A 25,994-nucleotide genomic window follows, 5' to 3' on the forward strand; every position below is an offset into this window, starting at 1 on the left:
CCATACCCCTCCCTTACCAGCTAGGAGGCTCACAGCAAGTCACATCCCCGAGCCTCTGTTTCCCCATCTGTAAGGTGGGTCCTACAGGGCTAACCTTGCAGAGTGGTAGAAATGGATCTCCAAAATGCCCAATGTAGTTCCTGGCACACAAGAGGAGTTTCAGAAGCTCTGCCTCTATTTTCCTCCCTCCCCAGACTGGAAAAAGAGAATCTGAGCTCCTAGCCCCCTGGGAGCTCTAGAAGGAAGCCAGGAGGAACCTCCAGGCCTAGGGCTAACTCAGAAGGGGGATTCTTGGTAGGCTGTGGCAATCTGAGAAGGCTTCCTGGAGGAGGTGGATCCTAAGGAGTTTTCAGAGAAATATGATGCACACATTGTGCTCACAAAAGCCAATGGTGGGATTAGAGGGAGTTCTGCTTGTTTTGAGGCCAGGGCCTCAGTCTGGCAGCTTCTAGAAGCAAATCCAGCTATTGTTAGGCATAACTTGGTTACTGGGTGGCCTGCACTGGGTTCTAAAGAAGATTTGGTTTCGAGTTGGGTGCAGTGAGTGGCTCACACCTGTAATCCCAGCACTTTGGGAGGCTGAGGTGAACATATCATGAGGTCAGGAGTTCGAGACCAGCCTGGCCAACATAGTGAAACCCCGTCTCTACTAAAAATACAAAAATTAGCCAGGCATGGTGGCGGGTGCCTGTAGTTCCAGTTACTTGAGAGGCTGAGTCAGGAGAATGGCTTGAAACCGGAAGGCGGAGGTTGCAGTGAGCTGAGATCGTGCCACTACACTCCAGCCTGGGCGAAAGAGCGAAACTCCGTCTCAGAAAAAAAAAAAAAAAAAAAAAAAAAAAGATTTGGTGTTAAAGTCAATGTTGACAAACTTGCAGATTTCATGTAAAAACCTGGGGCCCTGCCTCTCTGGAGAAATTGGAAGCTCTGGCTCTTTGTGGTCCCTTCAAGACAGGCAGGTGTCCCTCAGGCTCTCCATAAATCGCTGTCCTAACCCCTGCCCTCCCTCCTGCCAGCTCCCTGTCTGGCCTGGGCAGCGTCTGAGTTGAGGACTTGGGCACAGGACAAGTTACGGGGCCACGTTGCTTTGCTGGGTCTGAGCCAGGCTGTGACGTAGTCCCTGCAGCTGCCAACGGTTGCCAGGGCAACGGTTGCCAGGGGCTGCTGTCACCTGCGCCCCTTCTCCCGCGCTGGCGGCTGGGGCTTCTCAGCCTCTCTTCCCTGGCTGTCCCCTTTGTTTGAAGCTCCAGTGAGGGAGCAGTGGCTGGGGTGGCACAGCTTCAAAGTCTCCGTCCTCTTGAAAAGAGGTGGTGGAGGGGAGATTGACACCAGACCCGCAGGCTACTGCCTGCAAACAAGAACCCTTCATCTGCCATGCACATTCTTAATGTATCTATAGTCCGCTTGATGCCACAAAGGAGTCCAGGTACGATTCTCCTGCCTCCTCTCCTCCCCATCCCTCTCACTCCTGCTCCCTCTCCCTGCTCCCCACTTCTCCCCTGTCTGCCTCCTTCACTCTCCTTCCCCTCCAGCTCCCCTCTTTCCTCCCATCCCTTCCCCTTTATCTTTTTCCTCTCCCCTGCATCCCCCTTCTACCCAACATTGATGGTGTAGCCAGTGGGTGGGGCGGCACTAGGGACCCTGAGGGGTCAGACAGTACTCCAAGGGACTTGGGCAGTTAAAGACAGCAGCTTCAACTAAAAGGAAGTGGTTGGGGGTGAGAGTTCTACACCCCTTCCTGCAGCCCAACCCTTGCTGAAGATTCTTTTGGGTCCCTGGGCTGCACCCCAGGGGTCAGAAATAAGCCTCTGACAAGTCCAGGGTGTGAGGAGACTGGAAGGGCAGGAAACAGCCGCCAGTGGGGCTGGGATCCAAGGTCACCTGGGTGAGTTCCGATGGGCCCCCCGATTTGGGCCCTTGGGAGGATGGCGTCCAGCTGAACCCATGGAAACTCATTGTGGGAAGCTTTCTTTACTGTCACTTTCCAAGAGATACGCTTTCTAAGAGTCAGGTAAGTTCGGGGGGAAATAGGCTTCGAGATGAACAGCGTGTGTCCTGGAGCTGGCCCTGGTTCACATTCAACCTTCATTACTCACTTAGCTGTGTGACCTTAGACAGGTAACTTGGCCTCCCTGGGCCTCGCTGGCCTTATTTGTTGAGTGGGTGTGATGGTACTTGTCTCAAGGGTTTTGAGGAGGCTTAAATGTGTGAACATGTGTAAAAAGCTCACAATCCTGTTTTGCATTTTCAAAGAGCTTAATGAACACGGTTGTGTCACTGGAGGTGGTGAGCACCCCGCCTGTGGAGTGTGCAGCCCCTGATGCTCAGTGATGCTGTGCTGTGTGCTCAGGAGCTGGGATGGAACTCAGTGCTTCTAATTCCCTTCCCTGGACGGGGCCCAGGTGCAACCAGGCTCGGGCCCCCAGCCTTGGTAGGGGAGAACTTTGTCCTATTCAGCCTGCTTAATAGGGGAGGGTGCTCTCAGCCCCTCAGCCAGCAATCCAGGACCTCGAGGAGGGGGAGGAGAAAAGAAAGGGAGGGTTGGTGGCCAGTGTTGGGAATGCTAAGTGTCCTGTGCTCCAAAGATGGGAGTTTTGCCAGACCTGGGGTAGCTGAACTGCTAAACAAGGAGGGAGGTGACTGAGGCTGACCTTGAGGGCCTGGCCTTGGGCAACGTGGGAACACAGATGGGGAAGGGGAACCTCAGCCAGACAGTTGCCGTCCGGCTGTGATTTGAGAGGGAAGACAGTCTGCACAGGGCAGGGGAGACGCCTCAGCATCCTCTTTGTCCCCTGCTGCCAGCTCGGAGGTAAGCTCTGTTCTTACCTGTAGGCATCCTGAAGCCTGTGGGAGCCTGGAGGGCCCTGACTCCGGAGAAGGCACGCAGGGGGCAGGCATCAGAGTCGCCCACTTGACAGGGGAGAAAATAAGGCCCAGAGAAGGGACAGGCTGACCCCAAGCTTCCAGTTGCCTGCAGAGCTTGTCTGAACCTTATGCCCCTAACTCCTGCCACCCCTGCTCTAGGCATGTACATTCTCTGGGCAGGTACTGACTGGCGTATGCCCTGGCGCCCAGGAGGCTGGCCTCAGCTGCTTCTTGGAGACGGCCAGGTGGAGACTTGGCCATGAGCCTCTGCCTGGCTGCAGACCACCCCAGGAGCATAAGCTAAACAGGTCTGCACCAGAGTGCTCGGACTGCTGGCTGTTTGGCTCTTTGAGGTGCCTTCAAGACAGGCTGGTGTCCCCAGTGCCTTCCTAATCCCTGTTTCTCCTTTAGGTTCTAAGTCTCTTCAATCAATTCTAAAAGTTTTTTTTTTTTTTTTTCGAGACAGAGTCTTGCTCTGTCGCCCAGGCTGGAGTGCAGTGGTGTAATCTCAGCTCACTGTAACATCTACCTCCCGGGTTCAAGTTATTCTCATGCCTCAGCCTCCCGAGTAGCTGGGATTACAGGCATGTGCCACCATGCCCAGTAATGTTTGTTTGTTTGTTTGTTTAGAGATAGGGTTTCGCTGTTTTGGCCAGACTGGTCTCAAATTCCTGACTTCAAGTGATCTGCCCACCTTGGCTTCCCAAAGTGCTGGGATTACAGGCGTGAGTCTCCGTGCCTGGCCTCCAAAATTCTTCTTCTTCTTTTTTAAAAATTTTTTTTATTAATTTGTATTTAGAGACAAGATCTCACTCTGTCACCTAGGCTTGAGTACTGTGGCACGATCATAGCTCACTGCAGCCTCAAACTCCTGGGCTCAAGCAATCCTCCTGCCTCAGCCTCCCAAGTAGCTGGTACTACAGGCACGCACCACCACCCCGGATTGAATTCCAAAATTCTAAGAGGCTTTGATCTCATCTAAAACTCTTGCATCCTCATATTCTTTCTCTCTCTTTTCCAACATCCTGAGTGTCTTAGCTGCTTGAGATGAAGTCGCAGGCCCAGCTGGCCACGGCCAACTTTCATGGAATGAGGCACCTGGGGACAGCCCTGGCAGTGCCCTTTTCCCCAGGAGCTGGTGCTGCCGGCCGAAGGGAGGTGGGATAGGCCTGAATATACCCCAGGCTCACCAGGGACCTCTTTCCTGGAAGTGTCAGGGATGATGATGAGTGGCCCTGGGGAATGCCTAAGTATCTCCTCTAGCTCATCTCATGCTAGCTAATGACCTTTGGGACAGCTCAAAGGGGAAGAGCGGGGAGGGGGCTGGAGGTGCCGGTAGGCTTCTGTGTGGCGACGAGATTTCTGAGAGCTTTTCTCCGTGTGCGACGAGATTTCTGAGAGCTTTTCTCCATGTTGATAACAGGGGTCCATGCAAAAAAGGCTCTATCTTCATGTTGGGCTGGGAAACTCCCAACCAAGCTTTATGGGGTTCTTTCCTGCAGGACTTATCAGGGCCTTTGATATGCTAATATACAAGAGAAAGTACGACCCCCAACCCTTTCTCTAATATGGGCACTAGTGCTCCCTGAAAGTGCTTTGGCAAGTTACCTCATGGTTAAGATGGAGAGACTGAGTCCCAGAGAAGAGAAAGAACTCAAAAGACCACAATGGCCAAAAGTTTGGGCTCGGAGGTTAGGCAGACCTGAGTTTGAGTCCCGGCTCGGCTGCTTATTTGCTGTGTGATCTTGGGCATAACTTAACCTCTTTGGGCTTCAGTTTCCCTGTCTTTAAAGTGGGGACACTGATAGCATTTGCTCACCGAGCTGCTGCGAGGATTGCATGATTCACGGGCTCTGCTCTTAGGGTTATTGTGAGGATTGAACAATTAATTTTTTGCCAAGTGCTTTGCAGGATGCCAGCAGCTAATTGAGCACTTGGTGAGTGGAAGCTGTGATCCTCCCTCTCCTCTTAGAATCTCCCTGGATTCCAGGGCTCTTTTCACTGCACCAGATAAGACCCCTGTTTAGTCCCACTCATCATCTGGCGTCCTGCCAGGCATGGGGACTGGGAGGATGTGGGGGCCTGAGGCCAGGGCACTGGGACTCTCACAGATGTGTCACAAGGCTGGCATCACAGGGAGGAGGACCAGTGTGTGCAAAGGCTTGGAGGTGGGAGCATCCAAGACCAGGCTCCTTCCTGGCTGGGTGACTATGTGTTGGCTTCTCTGAGGCCTCTTAAGCAAATGCCCAGTTCCACATACGGGAGGCACAAGGGCAGCCGGCTTTGGACAACTGACTCTCTGGGAGGACTCAGAGTCCCTTCCCATGAGCGGGTCCTTCCCTCTCAGGCTGGCAGGGAGTGCCCCAACTTCTCCCCTTTGTCAGTCTCCCCACAGGGTGTGTCTGGGCAGGCAGAGGGTCTTGTGGCCCAAGGACTTGGCTGGATCAGAAGCTACCGGGACAGTGAGACCTGACCTGGCGGGGTGGGGGGTGGGGTGTCCAGCAGGTCTGGTGTAAGAGTGTAAGCCTCACCCTGGGCAGTGAGCAGGTCAGGCCTGGGCACCTGCTAGCCTCCGAGGCAGGTAGCTTGCTTCATTTTATTCTCCTTTATTGTGGGAAAATTCCTGAAAACTGAAGTCACTCTGCTTCCGCCAGTGATCCTGGAACACCCCTCCTGGGGAGCTCTCTGTGGTCACCTAACTTGGGCTTCAGTCATTCACTTGGGGCGTGGGAATGGGGGAGGGAAGTGGTTCGGCCTTTGCAAGCTGTTATCCCAGGATCCACGGGCGCGGCTGAGGGGCTAGGGGACTGGGCTGGGAGTGGGGCGTGGCCCTGAGTGCCACCTGGGTCTGACAGGGGCGTCTCCTTTGAGCTGTTGGGTACATGCTATTTCCAAGTAAGATTTACTTTTATAAAAAACGTTTGGAAACCGTTGGAGGGAGGGTCCTCACAGACACCACCCCACCCACCATGGGGGAAGCACCTGCAAAAGCCCTGCTCTTTGCACTGTTCCCCACCCTCCCTGTCCCCTCCCCAGCTTTGAAGTCTGTTTGAGCGGCTCCCTTGTTCCTCCTCTGCAGAGCTAACTTGCCTCCTCTGTGGTGCTCCCAGCCTTCTCTTGCTTTCTCCTCCTGGCCCCCTGGATCACTATGTATGCACGGGCACACACACTTATGCGCACACTCACACACACGCACACTCACGCACACACACTCATGCACAGGCACACACATTCATCACACACTCAGGCACATACACTGACACTCATGCACGGGCACACACACTCATGCACACCCACATGCCTGTGTAACTGGCAGGAGTTCATCCTCACCCTGCCCCCCGACTCTCCCAGGCCAAATCCTTGCTTCCAAAGGCTCAGCAGCTCCGTGTTGTGCCCCAGCTGCCCACGGGAGAGCAGCCGCGGACGGGAGGGGAGCTGGGGCAGTGGAAGTTGAGCTGGGACCTTCCCCTCTGCCTCTCCCAGCGAGGATCAATTTGAGGGGAAGTCCTCCAGGTGGGCAAGACTAGGCTGGAACCTGGAGATCGCCCCTGGGGCTCCCTCGTTCCTCCCTTCTTGACTCCCTTCCCACCCCGCCACCCCCCACCCGGTGCCTGCCCTTCTCCTGATGTCTTTCAGGAGGCCCCTTCCAGGGCCCTGCTAAATGCTAGGGGAGCCACAGAGGAGCCTGATGGGTCTGCATCACAGGGCAAGGAAGAGAACGCACGCTGCTCTGGCCCCGAGTCCAGGCCCTGCCATCTAGCAGCTGAGGGATGCGGCGCTAGTCCCTCCGCTCTCTGACCATCTCTAAACCAGGGCTGCTGGTGCCTATCTCCGGTTCATAAGCCCCTGGCTCCCAAGCCTGCAGTGTGTTGATCAGCAGGATGCTTGTTACAGCCAAGCTCCCAAGCCCACCCCATCAGACCCTCTGTGGCCGGGACTGTGTATCTGCATTTTAGCTCACTCCCAGCAGGAGGTCTGACCACCGGCAGGCTTGGGAGCCTCTGATGTGAGCATCTGTGGCAATGGGGGGAGTTGTGGGCCGGCGGGAACACGGGTTCATTTTGGCAAGGAATGGACGGGTAGGTGAGGGTTCATGGGGACGACTTGTCTCAGCTCGTCTCAAAGATGAGTGGAATGTCACAGGGCTAGGTGTTATCCAAGGCAAAGGGACAGCAAGGGGCAAAGGTCTGGGGGTGGGATGCCTGTGCTCAGGGGCGGGCAGTGGCCACTGTGTGTAAAGGGAAGAAGGAAGCAGTGGACGGCCAGCTTCGTGAGTCTTCCCGGCAGGAGACGGCAGAGAGGCGCCTGCCCGGGAAGGGTTAATCCCAGAGCCATCCAGGTCCTGTCCACTCAACTTCCACCTCCATCCTCCGAGGAAATGGGTTTTCCAGGAGCTTGGCCTGGGCAGCGGTGACTCGTGGCTCCACACGGAAGTGACTCAGGCCCCCCGGGAGAAAGTGAGCCATGGGTCCCCCCTGCCCACCGTGCAGAGGGGCAGGGCTGAGCTAGGTCTGGAGCTGGAGCCCTCGGGGTGGGGCAGGGGATGGGCTGGGGGTGGGGTGGGATCTCAGACAAACTCTGGCCATCCTCCACTCTGTTGGATCCTTGGGGAACCCCATGATGTGGCTCCCATTGTGTCAGGTTGGACCGGCCTGTTCTGTCCTGTGTGTGTTTATGGAAGGTCTGAAGTCAAGGGCGGCTGCTCTGGAAGCTGGGGGTGGTGGCGGCTTCCCTGGGCCTCAGCCCCAGCACCCTCTCTCCCAGGCTGGATTCTCTGTGCTACTCCCCATTCTCCTCTCCTTCCCTTTGGGGGATTCTAAAGCCAGGGGGTTGGAAAGGATATACGTCTCTGGGGCCTTTACCAATGCCAGCTCTACAAGGAGGGGGAGGCTTGGCATCACGCCCATGTGATCTCAGAACACACAGCCTTCCCCAGCCTCAGTGTCCACATCTGTAAAATGGTAGTAGTGGGACCCGCATCACAGGGTGGTTCTGAGGGTTTAGTGTGATACCACGGACGTTGCCACTGACATTATCATTGTGGGGATGTTGCTAGAATGCCCCCTGCTCAGCTACTCCCTCTGGCTCTGTGTGAGCCGAGGCAAGGCCCTTGCCTGTGGGGCCGTGCTTGGTACTGAGCGCCTGATGGCTGAGGCCCTGTAGCGCTGGGCTTCTGCAGCTCCAGAGGCAGAGACAGGTCAGGTCCCAGGGGCCTGTGCGGAGACTCATGCTACATCCCTGGTGCCTGGGTGGGTGGGTGGGCAGCTGGCAGCTGTGCGTGTGGGGGGCAGACCTGGAGGGGTGGCATAGGCAGGGATGAAGGAAGGGCGCTAAGCAGACAAGCGGGACAGTGCCCCCCGGCCCCATCTGCGTGGCAACTTCCTTGTGCCCAGCCCAGCTCTCCTGCCGCAGTGGGCTTCTGGAGGAGGGAAGTTTTCTGGGTGGGGTTTCAGCCTTCCATTGCACTCTCCCGGAAAGGAAGCTTCATGCTCTAAGAATTTCCCCTCAAGGTGCTCCAGTGGGTGAGCTGGCTGCTGGGGGCCGCAAGGAAGAGACGGAAACGGGGAGGAGGGGCCTGTGACAGGCCCAGGGGGCTGAGCTATTTCGAAAGTAGAGCTACTTAGCTGAGACTCATGGCGCCTGCCTCTAAGCCCTTTACAGGTATCAATTCTTTAATTCTCACAATGACCTTTGAGGTGAGCTTGATTTCTTTATTCTTCTTTACAAGTGAGGAAAGCGAGGCCCAGAGAGGGTGAGTAACTAGCCCAAGGACACACAGCTAGCAAGGGAGTCAGGATTTGAACCCAGGCAGTCTGGCTCTAGAGTCTACCCCTTAGGTTAAAGGAAGCCAGGCAGCCCCTCCCCATCAAGCCTAAAGCATGTTGATGGAGCCAGAGCTGTCCACCTTGGAGTAGTTGTTCAAACAGCTGAGGTGGAGTGGGGATGACTCAGGAGGTGGTGGGGACAGTTGGTCCCTTGTGTGTGTTTGGATTTCTTCCATGGAACCCCATGTTGTCACTTCACTTGTTTCCTACCAATGATGGGGAGCTCACTACCTGTACTCCCCTCCTTTACTCTCAAGGGCCAATCCAGGAGGGCTGAAGTGAGGCAGTGGTTCTGCTCTGTCCTTCAGCCATGCCTACTGGTAGTGAAGGCTCACTCTGAAGGTCAGTAAGCCAGGGAGAGGCATGGATTCTGGCCAGTTCCTTCCTTGCCCTCTTTGGGCCTTGGATTCAAATTCTCCAAATGATTTGTCAGCTTCGAGTTTACAGGTGGAGACTGGTGGTAGCAGTGAGGGGCTGCTTGGAGAAAGTGGCATTTGGGCTGACAATCAGAGGGGGACAGCAACAGAGACTGACAGGAAGCAGAAGGAAAGAAGGGGTCTGGGAGTCCTTGTCCCCAGATGTTGGGTTTCCTTCCGCTGGTCGGAGGTGGCAGGAGGCAGTTTCAAAAGGAATCAGAATGCTTACAAATCACAATCTGGGAAATGGTGCCCTTCCCTAAAACACTTCCACATCCTTCTTCTCAAAGGGCCCTGTGATGCCACCAGGGCAAGATGCTGAGCCTATTTGACGCATGACTGAACTGATGAGGCCTGAGAAATTGGGGTTCCATTCCACATGGTGGGACGCAGGGGATAGGCTCGTGATCGAAGGGGCCAGGTTTATTTGAGGGAGGACTGGCCCAGGAAGGAGACACCGAGCTCCTGCCTGGGACACCCTTCCTTTTAATGCTGTTCTCAATTATTTGGTTCAAAAGCCACCTCTTCCTGAAAGTCCTCCTTGGTTTCTCTCAAACTCAGACTCCATGTGTGTTCTCCGGCTTGTGGCCCATGAGTGCCTCTGTCACTGTGGCTAGCTGCCGTGCCACACAGGATGAGGTTCTGTCTGTGTCTGTGAGCATCCAGCTCTGCCATAGGGCCAGCTGGCCATAGGGAGGGCCAAGCCTTCTGGCAACTCTACAAGTGCCAGGGCCACAGGTTCCCTGCCAGGCACTACAGTCCTGACCAGGCAGGGAAAGCCCCCGGCCTCAGGAGCATTTTTGGGCAAGTCATTTAACCACATGGGCCTCAGGTTCTCCATCTGCACAATGGATCAACAGCAGTGCCCTCTTCATAGGGTTGGAGTGAGAATCAGTGCAGATGCAGGGGTGGGACGGGTCAACACAGAGGCTGGCAGATAGTAGCCGCTCAGCTAATAGAGAGCTTGGGGGGACAGATGTGCTCCATCCTTGCCAGGGCGGGGCAATACTGAGTCCTTGTCTCCAGCAGAGACCCTGGTCCCTTTGCTGTTCCAGATGCTCCGGGCCCTGGGAACTGGCGCCCCCTGGCGGTCATGATAGGAAGCGCCCTTCCCCTCTGGCTCCTGTAGAGGGCGTCGCGGATGCATTGCTCCTTTAGTTCCTTCACTGTCCATCCCCACAGCCTTTATCCGGCAACCTCTGTACAACCAGGGCCTGCCCACAGAGATGGATCAGGTGCTCCCTGGCTGACCAAGGAGGAGGGAATGCACCGTCTCCCACTACCTGGAGGAGGCTAGAGGGAGTGGGAGGGGCTTCGGCCAGTGGTGGGAACCAAAGGAGGCTGGAACTGACGCTGGAGGGAGTTGAGAAGGGCTTCCTGAAGGAGGTGTCCTCTGAGCTAGGTCTCAGGAATGATGATAGGGAGGTAGCTGGGGAGAACTCTGGGAACCCCCTTTTGTCTGTGTTCCCTCCGGGCCTGGAGGGGCAAGGTGGTGACGGTTCTAGGTAGAACACTCACACCAGATTCTAGACAAGATCACGCCATCACTCTGGGTTCAGGAGGGAGGCACTGTGATTAGCCCGGTTTTGAGTGACTTACACAAGGTCCTGCAACCGGTAAAAGGTGGAACTGAGACTGGAACTTGTTGGACTCTGAAAGTCCGCCTTGGTTTCTCTCAAACTTAGACTCCACGTGTGTTCTCCGGCTTGTGGCCCATGAGTGCCTTTGTCACTGTGGCTAGCTGCCGTGCCACACAGGATGAGGTTCTGTCTGTGTCTGTGGCATCCAGCTCTGCCACAGGGCCAGCTGGCCAGAGGGAGGACCAAGCCTTCTGGCAACTCTACAAGTGCCAGACCACAGGTTCCCTGCCAGGCACTATGGTCCTGACTAGGCAGGAAAGCCCCTGACCTTGGAAGCATTTTTGGGCAAGTCATTTAACCACATGGGCCTCAGGTTCTCCATCTGCACATCTTTTTTTTTTTTTTTTTTTTTAAAGCAGGGTCTCACTCTGTCACCCAGGCTGGAGTGCAGTGGCACAGTTATAGTTCACTGCAGCCTCAACCTCCTGGGCTCAAGTGATCCTTCCACCTCAGCCTCCCTAGTAGCTGGGACCACAGGCGTGCACCACCATGCCTGGCTAATTTTGTTTATTTATTGTAGAGATAGGGTCTCACTATGTTGCCCAGGCTGGTCTGAACTCCTGTGCTCAAGCAATCCTCCTTTCTTGGCCTTCCAAAGTGCTGGGATAATAGACGTGAGCCACTGCGCCTGGCCTCACTGCCTCTTGATAATCAGCTTCTGGCTGCTCTGGAGAGGTCCATGGGCTGTTTCCACACTTGCCTCCTCACCTCACCTCCCACATCCATGCTACACTGGCCTCCTCTTCTGCAGGGCCAGCCCAACCATCACACAGGCCACACTCCCAGCTAACACTCCTGGCCTTTTCCAGGTGGTGACTTCCAAGAGTGACTCTGTGGGAGGAAAATGACTGCCCAGTCGCTGCTGCAGATGACACTGTTCCTGCTAAGTCTGCTCTTCCTGGTCCAAGGCAAGTCTTCCCAGGGCTCCCCTGGGCTGTTGGAACGTATGTTAAAAAGCCCCTGTGCCTAGGGTGGCTGCCAGCACACATGCTAACTCCTTTAGGCAGGTACAGCTTAGCTAGCAGAGGGTACCTTGGAGAAAAGAAAAAGACACTCCTTCTTTCTGGCAGGTGCAGCCCCGCAGTGCACAGCTTAGGGTATGGAACCTGGATGGGTTACTGGTCCCACTCACCTTTGCAGCCAGAGCATTCTTGCAGTGTACCACCTGCACAACCGTCTATGGCAGCCATGGCCTCATTAAATACTTCATTGCTGTTAAGAGTATGTTTTGCCTTTGAAATTACTATTTGTTTTCAGTTTCCTTGTTTTATAGTTTGATGCTGATAAGTTTTGAGCGGGAAAGACTAATACATTTTTGTAGACCCTTGGAATGTGTGTGAGTCTCAGGCTGCAAGTTCATATGTACTCAGCCTAGGTCCTGTCCCCTTCCATGCCTCTGGTCAGCCCCTGCCACAGGGTCCCATCTGCAGCCTCTGCCTCCTCAGGTGCCCACGGCAGGGGCCACAGGGAAGACTTTCGCTTCTGCAGCCAGCGGAACCAGACACACATTAGCAGCCTCCACTACAAATTCACGTCAGACCTGCGCATCTCCATCGAGAACTCCGAGGAGGCCCTCACAGTCCATGCCCCCTTCCCTGCAGCCCACCCTGCTTCCCGATCCTTCCCTCACCCCAGGGGCCTCTACCATTTCTGCCTCTACTGGGACCGACATGCTGGGAGATTGCATCTTCTCTATGGCAAGCATGACTTCTTGCTGAGTGACAAAGCCTCTAGCCTCCTCTGCTTCCAGCACCAGGAGGAGAGCCTGGCCCAGGGGCCCCCGCTGTTCGCCACTTCTGTCACCTCCTGGTGGAGCCCTCAGAACATCAGCCTGCCCAGTGCCTCCAACTTCACCTTCTCCTTCCACAGTAAGGCAAGAGGGAATAACTTCCAGGCAGAGGGAATAACTGGGCAGTGGTCTGGAGGCAAGGAAGGCAAAACTCAAAGTGGACTGGGCTCGCAATGTCAGATCATGAAGCCTGGACTTTGCTCACAGGCACTGGGGAGCCAATGAAGGTATCTGAGGAGGGGAGGAGTGTGATCTAAGTGCTAGGATAATAGGCATGAACCATTGCTCTTGGCCCCACTGTCTCTTGATGGTTACTTTGTGGGCAGGCAGGGGTGAGGATGGAGGGGCAAGGGCCCATCCTGAGGCTGCAGAGAAAGTCTTGATGAAGGAGGATGAGGTCTGAACAGGGTGGGAGAGCAGAGACTAGAAAGGGACTGAAGATCAAGAGCCCGGAGAAAAATTCTTCCTCAGCATCAGTGTAGACTATTTATTTCCTTTCACAGAAGAGGAAACTGGGGCACAGAGAGGCTGCCCAAAGCTGCACAGCTAGCCAATGGGAGAGCCAGGATTTGAACCCAGCAGCTGATTGGAGTGGGGTGAGGGTGAGGGGCGGAGCACGAGAGGTCAAAGGTCAGGAAAGCAGTGGGGCTGACTCTGAGGTCCAGAAGCTGCATCTTCCCTGCTGAGTGTGACAGGTTCCGTGTGGCCACTGCCATTCAGCACCATTAAATGCTGAATGGTGGCCAGGAAGGGAGGAGCATCAGAAGCAGCTTGAAGGTTTACTGGGGGGGTTTCATGTCTTTCCAGCACCTTGAGTTTGAGGCAGGGCTTTCAGGGGTGGAGGGCACAGCACTTTGATTGTGTTAGTGTAACAGGCTAACTGATCATGTCCAGTGCAACAGGCAGGGCCAGGCCAATCAGTGGTGAGGCGGATCTCCACACGCCAGGCTGGGATTCTGCCCTGCAACCTGGGAGGATTTAGGGCAAAGTTGGTCCTAGTTGCAAATTGGCATTCTTGAATACCAGACTGAGCCTGGTCTTGTTTGACCTGTAAAGGGTTTTTAAAAAACATGGACCAGGGATTTCAAATCGCCTAAAACCCAGGCTTTCTGGGTTATGCATTCAAAAGATGCGGCTACCCAGGGCCTGCCTTCCTCAGTGGCACAGAAAGTATACCCTCCAACCCCCACTGTCTGTCTTCCTCATCTGACTCCCAGCTAATCCCTGGAGATACCTTAGTTGGCCGCCTTTGGGTGCAGGCTACCTGGGCAGAGGGGCCTGAGCCTGGAGTCAGGGAGGCTGGTGGGTGTGGAGTCCCAGGAACCACCACCAAACCACCAAGCCCCCCACATCCCTCCTAAGGAGACCTGGCTGGACCCTCCCTGCTCCGTGTGTGTAGCTGAGGGCGCCTGCAGAGGGTGCTGAGCAAGGCGCATCCCACCCCATCCCACTGGGGCTGGTGTTGCTGGCGGGTTCTGTAAGACACAGCCCCCGCAGGCTGGCCTCATCTGAGTGACGTTGGCAGAGTCCACTCTACTTCTTGAAACCTCAGTTTCCCCTCTATAAAGTCAAGATCGAGGCATTCAGAGTCATGTCAGGGTGGCAGGGGGCAGAATGGGAGGGTCCTGGGGCCTGAATCAGCAGCCTCGGTGGGGGCCTGTCCACCCCTCCCCCAGGTCCTCCCCACACAGCTGCTCACAATGCCTCGGTGGACATGTGCGAGCTCAAAAGGGACCTCCAGCTGCTCAGCCAGTTCCTGAAGCATCCCCAGAAGGCCTCAAGGAAGCCCTCGGCCACCCCCGCCAGCCAGTAAGTATGGCACCTGGGGCTGTGAGGGGAGCCAGGAAGGCATCAGAGATCTGGACCTGGGCATGGCGGAGATCTGGAGCGGGGGGACCACTGTGAGGCCTTCCCTGGGACTGGAATGCTTCCTTGATTGATCTTTCCGCCTTCTGGGAGTCAACACATGCCCCCCAGGCTGGGCACCTCTCCCGTCTGAGTCAGTAACCAACATTGCATCCACCATCCCAAGCCCTCCTCCCCCACGTAAAGAAGGGACAGGTGGCCCATGGTACAGCCCAGCAGACCAAGGCTCAGAGACAGCAGAGCCGCTCCAAGGCCACAGAGTGGGTTGGCACAGGCACAGCTGGGCCCGAATCCACAGTGCGGACTCCCAGGACAGCCCCCACAACCCCACTGCTCTCCTTTCCTGTGGCTCCCAGGCCCCCCGCCTCCTTTGTCTAACCGCACCCCCGGCTCATTCTTTCTCTCCCTCATGCACACAGCTGCCTGCTTTTCTCTTCTGTCTGCTCTCCACTCTCTCCTGCCCACCCAGCCCCTCTCTCTGCCTCTGCCTCTTCCCTGTGTCTCTGTCTGAGTGTCTCCTCTTCCTGCCTCAGTCTCCCTGATGGTCCGGCCCCCTCCCCACCATCACCGCCGCTTTCTCCTCCCTGCCAGGCAGTTGCAAAGCCTGGAATCGAAGCTGACCTCTGTGAAATTCATGGGGGACACGGTGTCCTTCGAGGAGGACCGGGTCAACGCCACGGTGTGGAAGCTCCAGCCCACAGCCAGCCTGCAGGACCTGCACATCCGCTCCCGGCAGGAGGTCAGATGCGGGCTGGGCTGGGGCTGGCAGGAGGTGGGGCTGTGAGCACTCCCTGAAGCCCAGTGCCCCTGCAGCCTCTCCCTGGGGCCTCCTGAGAAGGTTCCAGGCCCGAGGATAGCCATCTTCAGTCAGTAGCTCAACTGTGGGATTGAGGACCCTGCGTGGGCACAGCAGCAGGACCTTTTCCTATACCAGTCTCCTGGGGCCACCCGTATGAACAGAAGAGCAGCCCCTAAACGCCTGTCCACGCACCCCCTTTTTTTTTCGAGACAGGGTCTTGCTCTGTCACCCAGGCTGGAGTACAGTACATATCTCACTGCAGCCTCGAACTCCTGGTCTCCAAGAGTTCCCTCCCACTCCAGCCTCGTGAGCAGCTGGGACTACAGGCTTGCTGCCACACCTGGCTCGAAAAAATTCTTTGTAAGGCCAGGTGCGGTGGCTCACTTCTGTAATCCCAGTACTTTGGGAGGCCGAGGCAGGCAGATCGCTTGAGGTCAGGAGTTCAAGACCAGCCTGGCCAACATGGTGAAACCCTGTCTCTACTAAAAATACAAAAATTAGTTGGTCATGGTAGTAAGTGCCTATAATCCCAGCTACTCAGGAAGCTGAGGCAGGAGAATCGCTTGAACCTGGGCGGCGGAGGTTGCAGTGAGCTGAGATCATGCCACTGCACTTCAGCCTGGGCAACAGAGTGAGACTCTGTCTCAAAAAATATTTTTTATTTTTGTAAAGACAGGGTCCTGCTATGTTGTCCAGGTTGGTCTTGGCTTCCTGGGTTCAAGCAATCCTCCTGCCTTGGCCTCCCAAAGTGCTGGGATTACAGGTGTAAGCCACCACACCCAGCCACACCCCCGTATTGAGACTGCTTCCTGAGTGGCTGTGGTTAGCTGGGAACCACCCACACTGCCCACATGGCCATCCCCCACTTGGCTGCTGTAGGCAGAGCTGGCATCTGAAGCCCCAGACAACAGAACAGAACCACGTGGTTCTCCCAGGGCTATTTGCCCTGGAGTCCTGGATTCTAACCACGAGACTCCCCAGCCAGAGCTGGTAGCAAGGAAGGGAGGGATGAGGAGGGCTGTCATGAGTCAGGCTTGACTTCCTGAAGAAATAGGCTTAGAAGTGGCAGTGTCAAGGAAGGGATGGGTGTGTGTGTGTGCTGGGGCAGGGGGCACGGATCTGGGGGTCCACATTTGACTGAGCCCTGAAGGGACCTCTGCAGGAGGAGCAGAGCGAGATCTTGGAGTACTCGGTGCTGCTGCCTCGAACACTCTTCCAGAGGACGAAAGGCCGGAGAGGGGAGGCTGAGAAGAGACTCCTCCTGGTGGACTTCAGTAGCCAAGCCCTGTTCCAGGTATGGGGTCCTCACCCTCATGCCTCCCAGGAGAAAGCAGTTTTTTTCTGACAGAGGTGGAAAGAAGGCATGCAGATGAGCTCCTTCCTCTGGGAGTCAAAGCCTTTCCTTGTAAAGTTAGAAATTGCACTGCAATGTGCAAATCTCCCTGTGAGAGGGCTAAGCAATGTTCTTCTTACTATAGTGTAAATGACTACACGGGCAAAATTGGTTCCAGAGGGAGACGCAGCATCTCAAGGCAATGTGCTGGGAGAGAGAGTTATCTAGCGAGAGTAAGGGGCTTCTGGGCCCTTCTTCTCAGCCCTGAACTCCCTCCCTACGCTCTTCCCCTAACCCCACGTATCTAGGACAAGAATTCTAGCCAAGTCCTGGGTGAGAAAGTCTTGGGGATTGTGGTGCAGAATACCAAAGTCGCCAACCTCACGGAGCCCGTGGTGCTCACCTTCCAGCACCAGCCGCAGCCGGTGAGTGGGGACCAGCCATCGAGGGGACAAGCGCCCCTCGGCCATATCGCCCTTTCCTCTCCCGCCCTCCAGACTCATTTGTCTTTATAACGAAACGATTGCCTGATTGAGGGCTCCAGCCAGTCAGGTCCAAATGGGGCAGGTGGTGGCTTGACTGTGTTCTAGGCTTCCTCTGCCTGGCCCGTAAAGCGGGGAGAGTGTAACAGAAGCCACTCTCCTTCTTTCTTGTCCCTACAGAAGAACGTGACTCTGCAATGTGTGTTCTGGGTTGAAGACCCGACGTGTGAGTATGCAGGGGTCTCAGGGCTGGACAAGTATCTGAAAGAGAAATGGAGTCCTGGGGGGTGGGGGAGGTGGGGTTAATCACCGAGGGCTTCCTGGAGAAAGGTGGACTTTGAAGAGACAGCAATGGCAGGCCACGAGTAGGCCGGGTGGAAGAATGACACAGTCGTGCTTTTGGGGATGGGCACAGTGGGGTCCTGGAGGACCGGACTTGATTGGAGCCCCATGCTGTCCCCTCCTCAGTGAGCAGCCCAGGGCATTGGAGCAGTGCTGGGTGTGAGACTGTCAGGAGAGAAACCCAAACATCCTGCTTCTGCAACCACTTGACCTACTTTGCAGTGCTGATGGTGAGGGTCCCCGCTCCCGCCTTGCAGTCACGCCCCAGGCCGTGTGCTTGTTCTGTGCAAGCACTTTTCATATATTAAGTCATTTATTCCTCATAACAGCTCTCCAAGGTAGCTTCTATTGTTGTCCCATTTTATAGATGAGGAAATGGAGGCTCAGAGAGGTTAAGCAATTTACCCACGGCCACCAGCTAGTCAGTGAAAGAGCTGGTTCGTAAAGCCCCTGCTGTTTATTCCCAAAGTTTGGTGTGCGCTAAAATGCAGATTCCTGGCCCTCACCTAGAGTTCTGATTTGGCAGTGCTGGGGCCATGAGTGTTTCTCATGATGCCCCTGAGGTGGCCTCTAGTACCCTCAACACCGAAAAATTCATGCTCCCAGGACTGGAGGATTCTGCCCATGGGTATCCACCTGGGGCTTGAACTCCCCTGGGTGTGGGAACCTCATTCCCTCACAGGAAACCTATTCCCATGTTCAATGTTGTAGAAGAATAATCAATGCCAGGACAGAATAGGGGTTCTCTCATGAAAGGTTCTTGGCCTCTGTGGGTCAGGAAGCCACTTGAGAATGTGGTCAAATCTAAAGATGCCCCCACTCCAGAAAAATGCATTCATGGGACCACATCCTGCCCATTTGGGAGTGGGGGTTCTTAGGCTTCCGAGGCCTACCAGGGGCCCCAGGTTAGCCCCTCATGCAGGGCAAGCCTCCAGGTTGGGTCGGGGACACGGAGGCCAGCCCTCACCTGTCTCCTGGGGCCAGGTCTCCTCGGTGGAGGTGGACGCCGTGCACAAGCACTACTTGAGCCTTCTCTCCTACGTGGGCTGTGTTGTCTCTGCCCTGGCCTGCATCGTCACCATTGCCGCCTACCTCTGCTCCAGGTGAGGCCTGAAAGGGGTGGGACAGGGGAGGGGACCCTCCATTGCACACACCTCCGCCAGGGCACCACACACACCTCTGGTTGTGGCCCACCCGCATGACCTGGAACTGTGTGTGTGGTTAGGGGAGCTGTGGTGGGTACAGCATGCTGACCCCTGGGGGCCATGTCTCCTCCTCAGATCTGTGGTGTTTGGATAACATAGCATTTACAGATTTTAACTGTACACATTTTATTTATTTATTTATTTATTTATTTTTATTTTATTTTATTTTTTGTGAGACAGAGCCTTGCTCTGTCGCCCAGGCTGGAGTGCAGTAGCATGATCTTGGCTCACTGCAACCTCTGCCTCCCGGGTTCAAGTGATTCTCCTGCCTCAGCCTCCTGAGTAGTTGGGACTACTGGTGCCCGCCACCACACCTGGCTAATCTGTGTATTTTTAGTAGAGATGGGGTTTCACTATGTTGCTCAGGCTGGTCTCGAACTCCTGACCTCAAGTGATCTACCCACCTCAGCCCCCCGAAGCGCTGGGATTACAGGCATGAGTCACTGAGCCCAGCTAATTGTCAACATTTAAAATTGAGGGAGTCCACCTAAGGATCTGTTTCTTTCCTAGAGTAAGACAGGAAAGCAAACCAAAAAAATTTAAAAAAGGAAAGAATCTTCATTTCTGCCTTTGAATAAGCAGATTTGTGGGAGCACTGGGTGGACAGAATAATATCAAAGCGATAATGATCATTCTTAACATGTGTGTCCAACTTCCCACGTGCCGTGTACTGTTCTAAGTGTTTTACATGTGTGAACTCAGTTCTTCCTCACAACAGCCCTATGAAGGAACACTCAGAGAGGGTAAGTGACTTGCCTGAGGTCACACAGTGAGGAAGTGGCAGAGGTCAGATTGTCAGGTTTGACTTGGCCTACATTGGGGTTCACTTGCCCTCAGTGCTGAACCCTTTTGGAGAGAGGAGAGACACCCTCAGTTCTCACTGTCCCCAGTCACAAGGAAGGAGGAGAGGAAGGTGAAGCTGTATTTATGTGTGGGCACAAGCACGTGTGTGCATATATGACTGTCATGTGTGTGCACAGCTGTGTCCCCAGGGAACTAAGTAGGTGATGGTGATGAGGAAGGACAGCTGGGTGATGAGATGGGCCCAGCGGAAGGCTGAGGGTGGAGGCAGAAGTCCTCAACACCCAACTGCTCACAAACATGCCCAAGGACACAGCACAGGAACCCTTAGGAATTGAGCACCTTATCTGTGTCAGATGCTTTGTGTCAGTGTAACTCTCACCCCGACCCTACGAGGGCACCATTCTCCCACTTCACAGATGGGCAAACTGAGAGTCTCAAGGGGAAGGGACCAGCTCAAGATGGTGCCATGAGTTAGCGGCAGGGCAGAGTGGGACTCCAGGGTGGGGATGCTGGGACCTGCATGTTCTGCTGCACCCTCTAGGGCCATGTAGAATCCTGGAGTGGGGGTGGGAGGTGGGGTGTGCACACATTGACTTGCAAACCTCAGACAGACCGATGCGCGCAGCCCACGCTCAGACTCACAGGCACAGTCACGCAGACAGACGGGCAGACACAGAACGTGGACGGCATGGATTCTCCAACACGGTGAAAATGCCAAAGTGTTTGGCATTCTCCGACTTCGGGGGCGTCTGGTTTATTATTGTGGTTGATTTGTCTTCCTTGCTCTGCCTGGCTGAGGCTTCTGTTAAACGTGCACATGGTGCCTGAGTCTGTGGGTGCTGGGCACACAGTAGGTGCACAGGGAGATGTGGGGAACAGCTTGGCTGCAGCCACAGGAATAGGATAGGGGGCGTGTATGATTGCGTGTGTGTGTCGGACTTGGGGGCAGTCTGGGAAGGCTTCCTGGAGGAGATGTGGGCACACTCCCCTCTCTACCTTCCCACACTGGCCCACCAGGGTGCCCCTGCCGTGCAGGAGGAAACCTCGGGACTACACCATCAAGGTACACATGAACCTACTGCTGGCTGTCTTCCTGCTGGACGTGAGCTTCCTGCTCAGTGAGCCAGTGGCCCTGACGGGCTCCCAGTCTGGCTGCCGAGCCAGCGCCATCTTCCTGCACTTCTCCCTGCTCGCCTGCCTTTCCTGGATGGGCCTCGAGGGCTACAACCTATACCGACTTGTGGTGGAGGTCTTTGGCACCTATGTCCCTGGCTACCTGCTCAAGCTGAGCGCCATGGGCTGGGGTAAGTTGGATGGGGGATACCTCAGACCTGCCTCTCCCACTTGGCTCTGGTAAAACCCAGGCACCTGGTTCTGCCTCTCCACCTATCTCTCTGATTTCCCTCCCGGCCTCCTTCACTCATCCTCAGGTGTCCTTCACCTTGGCTGGGTCACGGTCCCCTTTAGGAAGAAGTGGTGAGCCCTGTCCCCAAGAAACACTTCCAAATTCTCCACATCACTCACTGCATTGCAAAGGGGATTTATGAGCAGGGCCACTGTGTGTAAATGTGCAGGTTGTGCACTGCTCAAAGGCACCCAGTTCAGAGATCAGTGGGGCTGAAATCCAGTCCCGCTCCACTCATTTCATTAACTCAGGCTGGCAATGGCCCTGCCTCAGGATCCCCCAGGACCTTGGGTAACAGATTCCCTGCGGCTTTGGCATTTTGTTCGTGGTCAATGACTGTTCAATTCCCCTGTGGCTCAGCCCTCATGTCAGACCTACAGCCCAGGGGCTCGTGATGCCACAGGTCTTTTTGGACGTTGCACAGACCCCCGACCTCTGCATGCCCCTGACTCCAGCTTGCTGCTCTCCGTGGGTTTGTCGTTAGACCCCTTCTTTGTCCATTCCCCCATTTGCATGAAATTCCTATGGAGGTGTCTCTGTATGAGGACTCTGTGTTTGGAGGTGGGCAGCCCGCTCTAGGGAGCTTCCAATCTCCACCTAACGGGCGAGGTCAAGGCCCAGTGCAGACGTCCCCTGATGGCAGAACTCTTGCTGTCCCTCCTAAACTCTCTGCCCCTCCCATCCCCCGTGACATCCAGCCCTGCAGCAGAGACCCACAGGCCTTTCTCCCAGGGTCTCCCAGGGTGATGAAGGGCAGGGCTAAGGTTGGAGGAGATGGCTTCCCCTTCTAGGGAACCCAAACTGGAACGGTAAGGGGGAGGGTCCAAGCTTGGGGGAACTTCGCCACCAGATGGGGCTGTGTTGGCTTCAGGAGCCCACACTTCAGAGGGGCCCTCACCCTCCAGACCCCCTGAGGCCAGCAGGGAAGGGGCAGGCCTCAGAGAGTGGGAAGTGGAGCAACATGCATTGTCACCCTCAGGCTTCCCCATCTTTCTGGTGACGCTGGTGGCCCTGGTGGATGTGGACAACTATGGCCCCATCATCCTGGCTGTGCATAGGACTCCAGAGAGCGTCATCTACCCTTCCATGTGAGTGGCTGTGTGCAATGGGGGCAGGAAGGTGGAGCTCTGGGCACAGAGGCCCAAGTGCAGGCCGGGCCCAGGTCATGCTGGCCATAAGACACCTGGGTTCCAGTCTCCTCAAGGAATTGGCCTGGCAGTGGCCACAGCACTAGTCTAAGAGTCATGGAGGGTGAGAAAAGGCCTGGATCCACCACTCACTCACCAGGTGACCTTGCGCAGGCCCTGGCCCTTCTCTGAGCTTCGGTTTCCTCGTGCATGAATATGGGTATGGGTTGGAGCAGATGAGCCTCGCCACATTCCTCAGCAGCACCTCTCTGTCTCCCCAGGCAGATGGGAAGACGGAGGCTCAGGGAGGGGAGAGATCCACTCTTGGTCACACTGAGGGCTGGTGTGCTGTTCAAAGGCAGGGGTGAGTGTGGTTGAAGTCCAGTGCTTCTCCACTCACCCGATTCACCCAGGCTGGCAGTGGCCCTGCCTGTGGATCCCCTGAACCCAGCCTGGAAGCCAGGGTTCCCGAGCTCCAGGCTGGGAAGGAATCCTTCCCACTGGCTCACTGGTTTTGAAATGTTCAGCTGTTCACATTGTGACCCAGTGATTTCTGCCTCACTTTTGTACTATCTGTATTATTACTTACTTGATATTTTCCTGTAAACAATCTGACTGGTTAACTTAAATGTATTTTTAAAATTACATCAACACTGCAAATAGAAAACAAGCAGTATTTGCTGTAAACAGTGGATAATCCTGAAAACAAACATGACAACCACAGCCCAGGAAATGCCGCCCCTGCTGGCTGCACACTGAACCCTCCCGCCCTTGCCCGCAGGTGCTGGATCCGGGACTCCCTGGTCAGCTACATCACCAACCTGGGCCTCTTCAGCCTGGTGTTTCTGTTCAACATGGCCATGCTAGGCACCATGGTGGTGCAGATCCTGCGACTGCGCCCCCACACCCAAAAGTGGTCGCATGTGCTGACGCTGCTGGGCCTCAGCCTGGTCCTTGGCCTACCCTGGGCCTTGATCTTCTTCTCCTTTGCTTCTGGAACCTTCCAGCTTGTCGTCCTCTACCTTTTCAGCATCATCACCTCCTTCCAAGGTAAGGAGAAGACCCGTCCTTTGGCCCAGGCAGGGTGCCTACACATGGAGCACAGGGCAGGGAAGAGATGACCCAGGGAACCTGAAGGCTTCCCTTCTCTGGGCCTCAGTCATCCCATTCATAAAATGGGGACATCCAGGCCACAGTCAACAAGTCTTTATTGAGCACCTACTATGTGCAGGCCCTGTACTAAGCCGCAGGGCTATGGCTGAGCTGGTTGGGTGTGGACCCTGTTCTCATAGAGCTCAGCTCTAGTGGGGAAGACTGAGTGTCAGCGGACAAGCATGTAGCCATCAAAGGTGGTCCCAGATAGTAGGGATGTCGTCGTGAGGACATGCTGCACAGAGCCTGGACTGGGGTGGGGGACCCCCTAAGAAGGGTGGCCAGGGAGGCCTCTCTGGATAGGAGATGTGTGAAGACAAGAGAAGGATCTCGCCATGGAGAGATGGGGGGCCTCCCTACTCCAGGTGTGGCCCACGACCAGCAGCAGCAGCATTGTTGGGAGCTTGTTGGAAATGCGGCCTCTGGGCCATCCAGGCCCTGCTGCATCAGAATCTGCATTTTCATAAATGCCTATGGGGTCATGTGCACATGACGGACTCAGGAGCCCTGGTCTAGGGGAAGGAAGCTCCAGGCAGAGGGAGAGGCAAGAGCAAAGATCCTGAAGTTGGAACCAGTTGTGTGTAGGGACAGTGAGGGAGAGCGTGGCCAGAGGGCAGCAGGTCAGGGACGGAGGGGTGGGATCCTGGGGCGGGGTTGTGAGGGCCCCGGCTTGATGCCAGCAGGGTCCCTTCCTGTTCTTATATCTATGTGTGTACATTCAGGTGCACACACAGGCATGCACACCCCTCTGTTCCTGGCCGTGCAGAATGGGAGGGGGTTTATGGCCAGGCCCAGGGCCTCACATGGGGTACAAGGCCAGCCTCCCATACAGGGTCACCCTAGAATGGGAGTTGGGAGTTGGTGGTGGGGAGATGTTACCAAAATTTTGGTTATTTAACATTCAAGCCTTCTTTCCTGCCTGTGAGATGAGGGGACTCAGGATTGTAAGTGAGGCACGTACATTCACACAGACATTCACTGAGCTGTGAATACATCATAGTGCGGTTAATTTGGGGGGTGCAAAATCACACAGTGCTTAAGTGGGTGGGCTCCAGAGCCTGTTCACCACGGTTTGAGCCCCGGCTCAGCCACATCACCTTAGCTGGGCCTCCTGGGCCTCAGTTTGTTTAAAAAAGAGAATAGTGATGAATAGGACAGGCCTGCAGGAAGCTTGTGACAGTGAGAGGCCACACGGGGACTTAGCGTGGTGCCTGGCTCATAGGAGGTGCTCGCTGGGTCCCATGGGTGTCCGACAGCACGTGCTGGGCAAACACTGGTGGGGAGGTGGGGCAGACCCGAGTCACAGTGGCTGGGGAGGGAGGAGGATGGGTGGGGCAGGGCTCCCCCACCTGCTGACCCTGTGCCCTCGCTGCCCACAGGCTTCCTCATCTTCCTCTGGTACTGGTCCATGCGGCTACAGGCCCGGGGTGGCCCCTCCCCTCTGAAGAGCAACTCAGACAGCGCCAGGCTCCCCATCAGCACGGGCAGCACCTCATCCAGCCGCATCTAGGCCTCCAGCCCACCTGCCCGTGTGAGGAAGCACAGATGCGGCCTCACTACACACTGAGTGTGGCCCCTGAGCCAGGCCCAGCCCCAGGCCAGTCAGCCAGACACTTGGGAAGGCCCAACGACCATGGAGAGATGGGCTGTTGCTGTGGTGGATGGACTGGGCTTTTGAATTGGCCTTGGGGACTACTCGGCTCTCACTCAGCTCTCACAGGGCTCAGAAGCGCACCGCCATGCTGGCTAGGGGACTGTCCTCACATCTGTCCTAACCTGGGTGGAGGCCTGGTCTCTCCTTACAACCCCTGGGTCCAGCCCTTGTTGCTGGGGGGCCAGGCCTTGGATCTTGAGGATCTGGCACATCCTTAATCCTGTGCCCTTGCCTAGGACAGAAACGGCTCCAGTTGCTCTGTCTCTCGTGGTCACCCTGAGGGTGCTCTGCATCCTCTGTCATTTTAACCTCAGGTGGCACCCAGGGCGAATGGGGCCGAGGGCAGAACTTCAGGGCCGGAGCCCTGGCGGAGGAGAGGCCCTTTGCCAGGAGCACAGCAGCAGCTCGCCTACCTCTGAGCCTAGGCCCCCTCCCGCCCTTAGACTCCCAGTCCTCCATCTTCCCTGGGTTTCTCCTCCTCTCCTAGGGCCTCCTTGCTCCTTCATTCACAGCTTGGGGTCCCCGATTCCAATGCTATGTTTCGGGGAGTGGTTTCTAGGCACTGCCTGGTGTCTGCTGTAAATGTTTGTCTATTGCACAAGCCTTGGCCTGCCCCTGACCCAGGCTCAGTACCAATGCCTGGGCTGGGCTAGGTCCCTCTGTCCATCTGGGCCTTTGTATGAGCTGCATTGCCCTTGCGCACCCTGACCAAGCACATGCCTGAGAGGGGCCCTCAGCCTCTTCTGAAGCCCTCTTGTGGCAAGAACTGCGGACCATGCCAGTACCATCTGGTTTCCATCCCAGCACTCCAAGGACTGAGACTGACCTCCTCTGGTGACACTGGCCTAGAGCCTGACACTCCTAAGGGATCCTCTCCAAGTCCCTGCAAATAGCTCCAGGCACCCTCAGTCACCCATCATGGTTAATTCTGTCCAGCAAACACACACGGGTTGATCGCTGGCCTGTGCTAGGTGGTAGGGACACAGATGACCGACCTGGAACTCCCCCTGCCAACCCTCAGTCTGGTATGTGAGGCGTGCATGAAGCAAGAGCTCCTGGAGCTATAGGCACGGGGACAGGGAGCCATCATTCCTGGCTGGGAATCCTGGAAGACTTCCTGCAGGAGTCAGCGTTTAATCTTGACCTTAACGATGGGAAGGATGTTCTTTTTACGTACCAATTCTTTTGTCTTTTGATATTGAAAAGAAGTACGTGTTCATTGTAGAGAATTTGGAAACTGTAGAGAGAATTGAGAAAAATAAAAATCAGCTGTTGTCATCACCTGGCAAA

At 55.7% G+C, this 25,994-nt stretch overlaps 1 protein-coding gene across 21 annotated transcripts in view; it reads left to right on the plus strand.

Annotated features, from left to right (window-relative positions):
• ADGRG1 (adhesion G protein-coupled receptor G1) overlaps positions 1-25,994 on the plus strand; it is a 43,386-nt gene extending 17,392 nt beyond the window's left edge. For 4 of the 21 annotated variants that reach the window (XM_033218559.1, XM_033218556.1, XM_033218557.1 and 1 more), the window contains exons 2-14: positions 11,556-11,654; positions 12,192-12,614; positions 14,212-14,344; positions 14,993-15,140; positions 16,363-16,494; positions 16,842-16,958; positions 17,196-17,241; positions 17,484-17,587; positions 18,342-18,460; positions 20,384-20,670; positions 21,751-21,859; positions 22,680-22,948; positions 24,430-25,994. In XM_033218559.1, coding sequence (XP_033074450.1) covers positions 11,591-11,654; positions 12,192-12,614; positions 14,212-14,344; positions 14,993-15,140; positions 16,363-16,494; positions 16,842-16,958; positions 17,196-17,241; positions 17,484-17,587; positions 18,342-18,460; positions 20,384-20,670; positions 21,751-21,859; positions 22,680-22,948; positions 24,430-24,560 — 2,082 coding nt within the window. In that variant the 5' untranslated portion in view covers positions 11,556-11,590 and the 3' untranslated portion in view covers positions 24,561-25,994. Of the gene's footprint in view, positions 1-1,084; positions 1,427-1,650; positions 1,886-8,482; positions 8,527-11,555; positions 11,655-11,819; positions 11,968-12,176; positions 12,615-14,211; positions 14,345-14,992; positions 15,141-16,362; positions 16,495-16,841; positions 16,959-17,195; positions 17,242-17,483; positions 17,588-18,341; positions 18,461-20,383; positions 20,671-21,750; positions 21,860-22,679; positions 22,949-24,429 lie in introns of those variants that run through there. The other 17 variants (XM_033218552.1, XM_033218550.1, XM_033218551.1 and 14 more) reach the window with 11 other exon arrangements.

Source organism: Trachypithecus francoisi, unplaced genomic scaffold (genome assembly GCF_009764315.1).
Source record: "Trachypithecus francoisi isolate TF-2019V2 unplaced genomic scaffold, Tfra_2.0 Lachesis_group10, whole genome shotgun sequence".
Classification (NCBI taxonomy): domain Eukaryota; kingdom Metazoa; phylum Chordata; class Mammalia; order Primates; family Cercopithecidae; genus Trachypithecus; species Trachypithecus francoisi.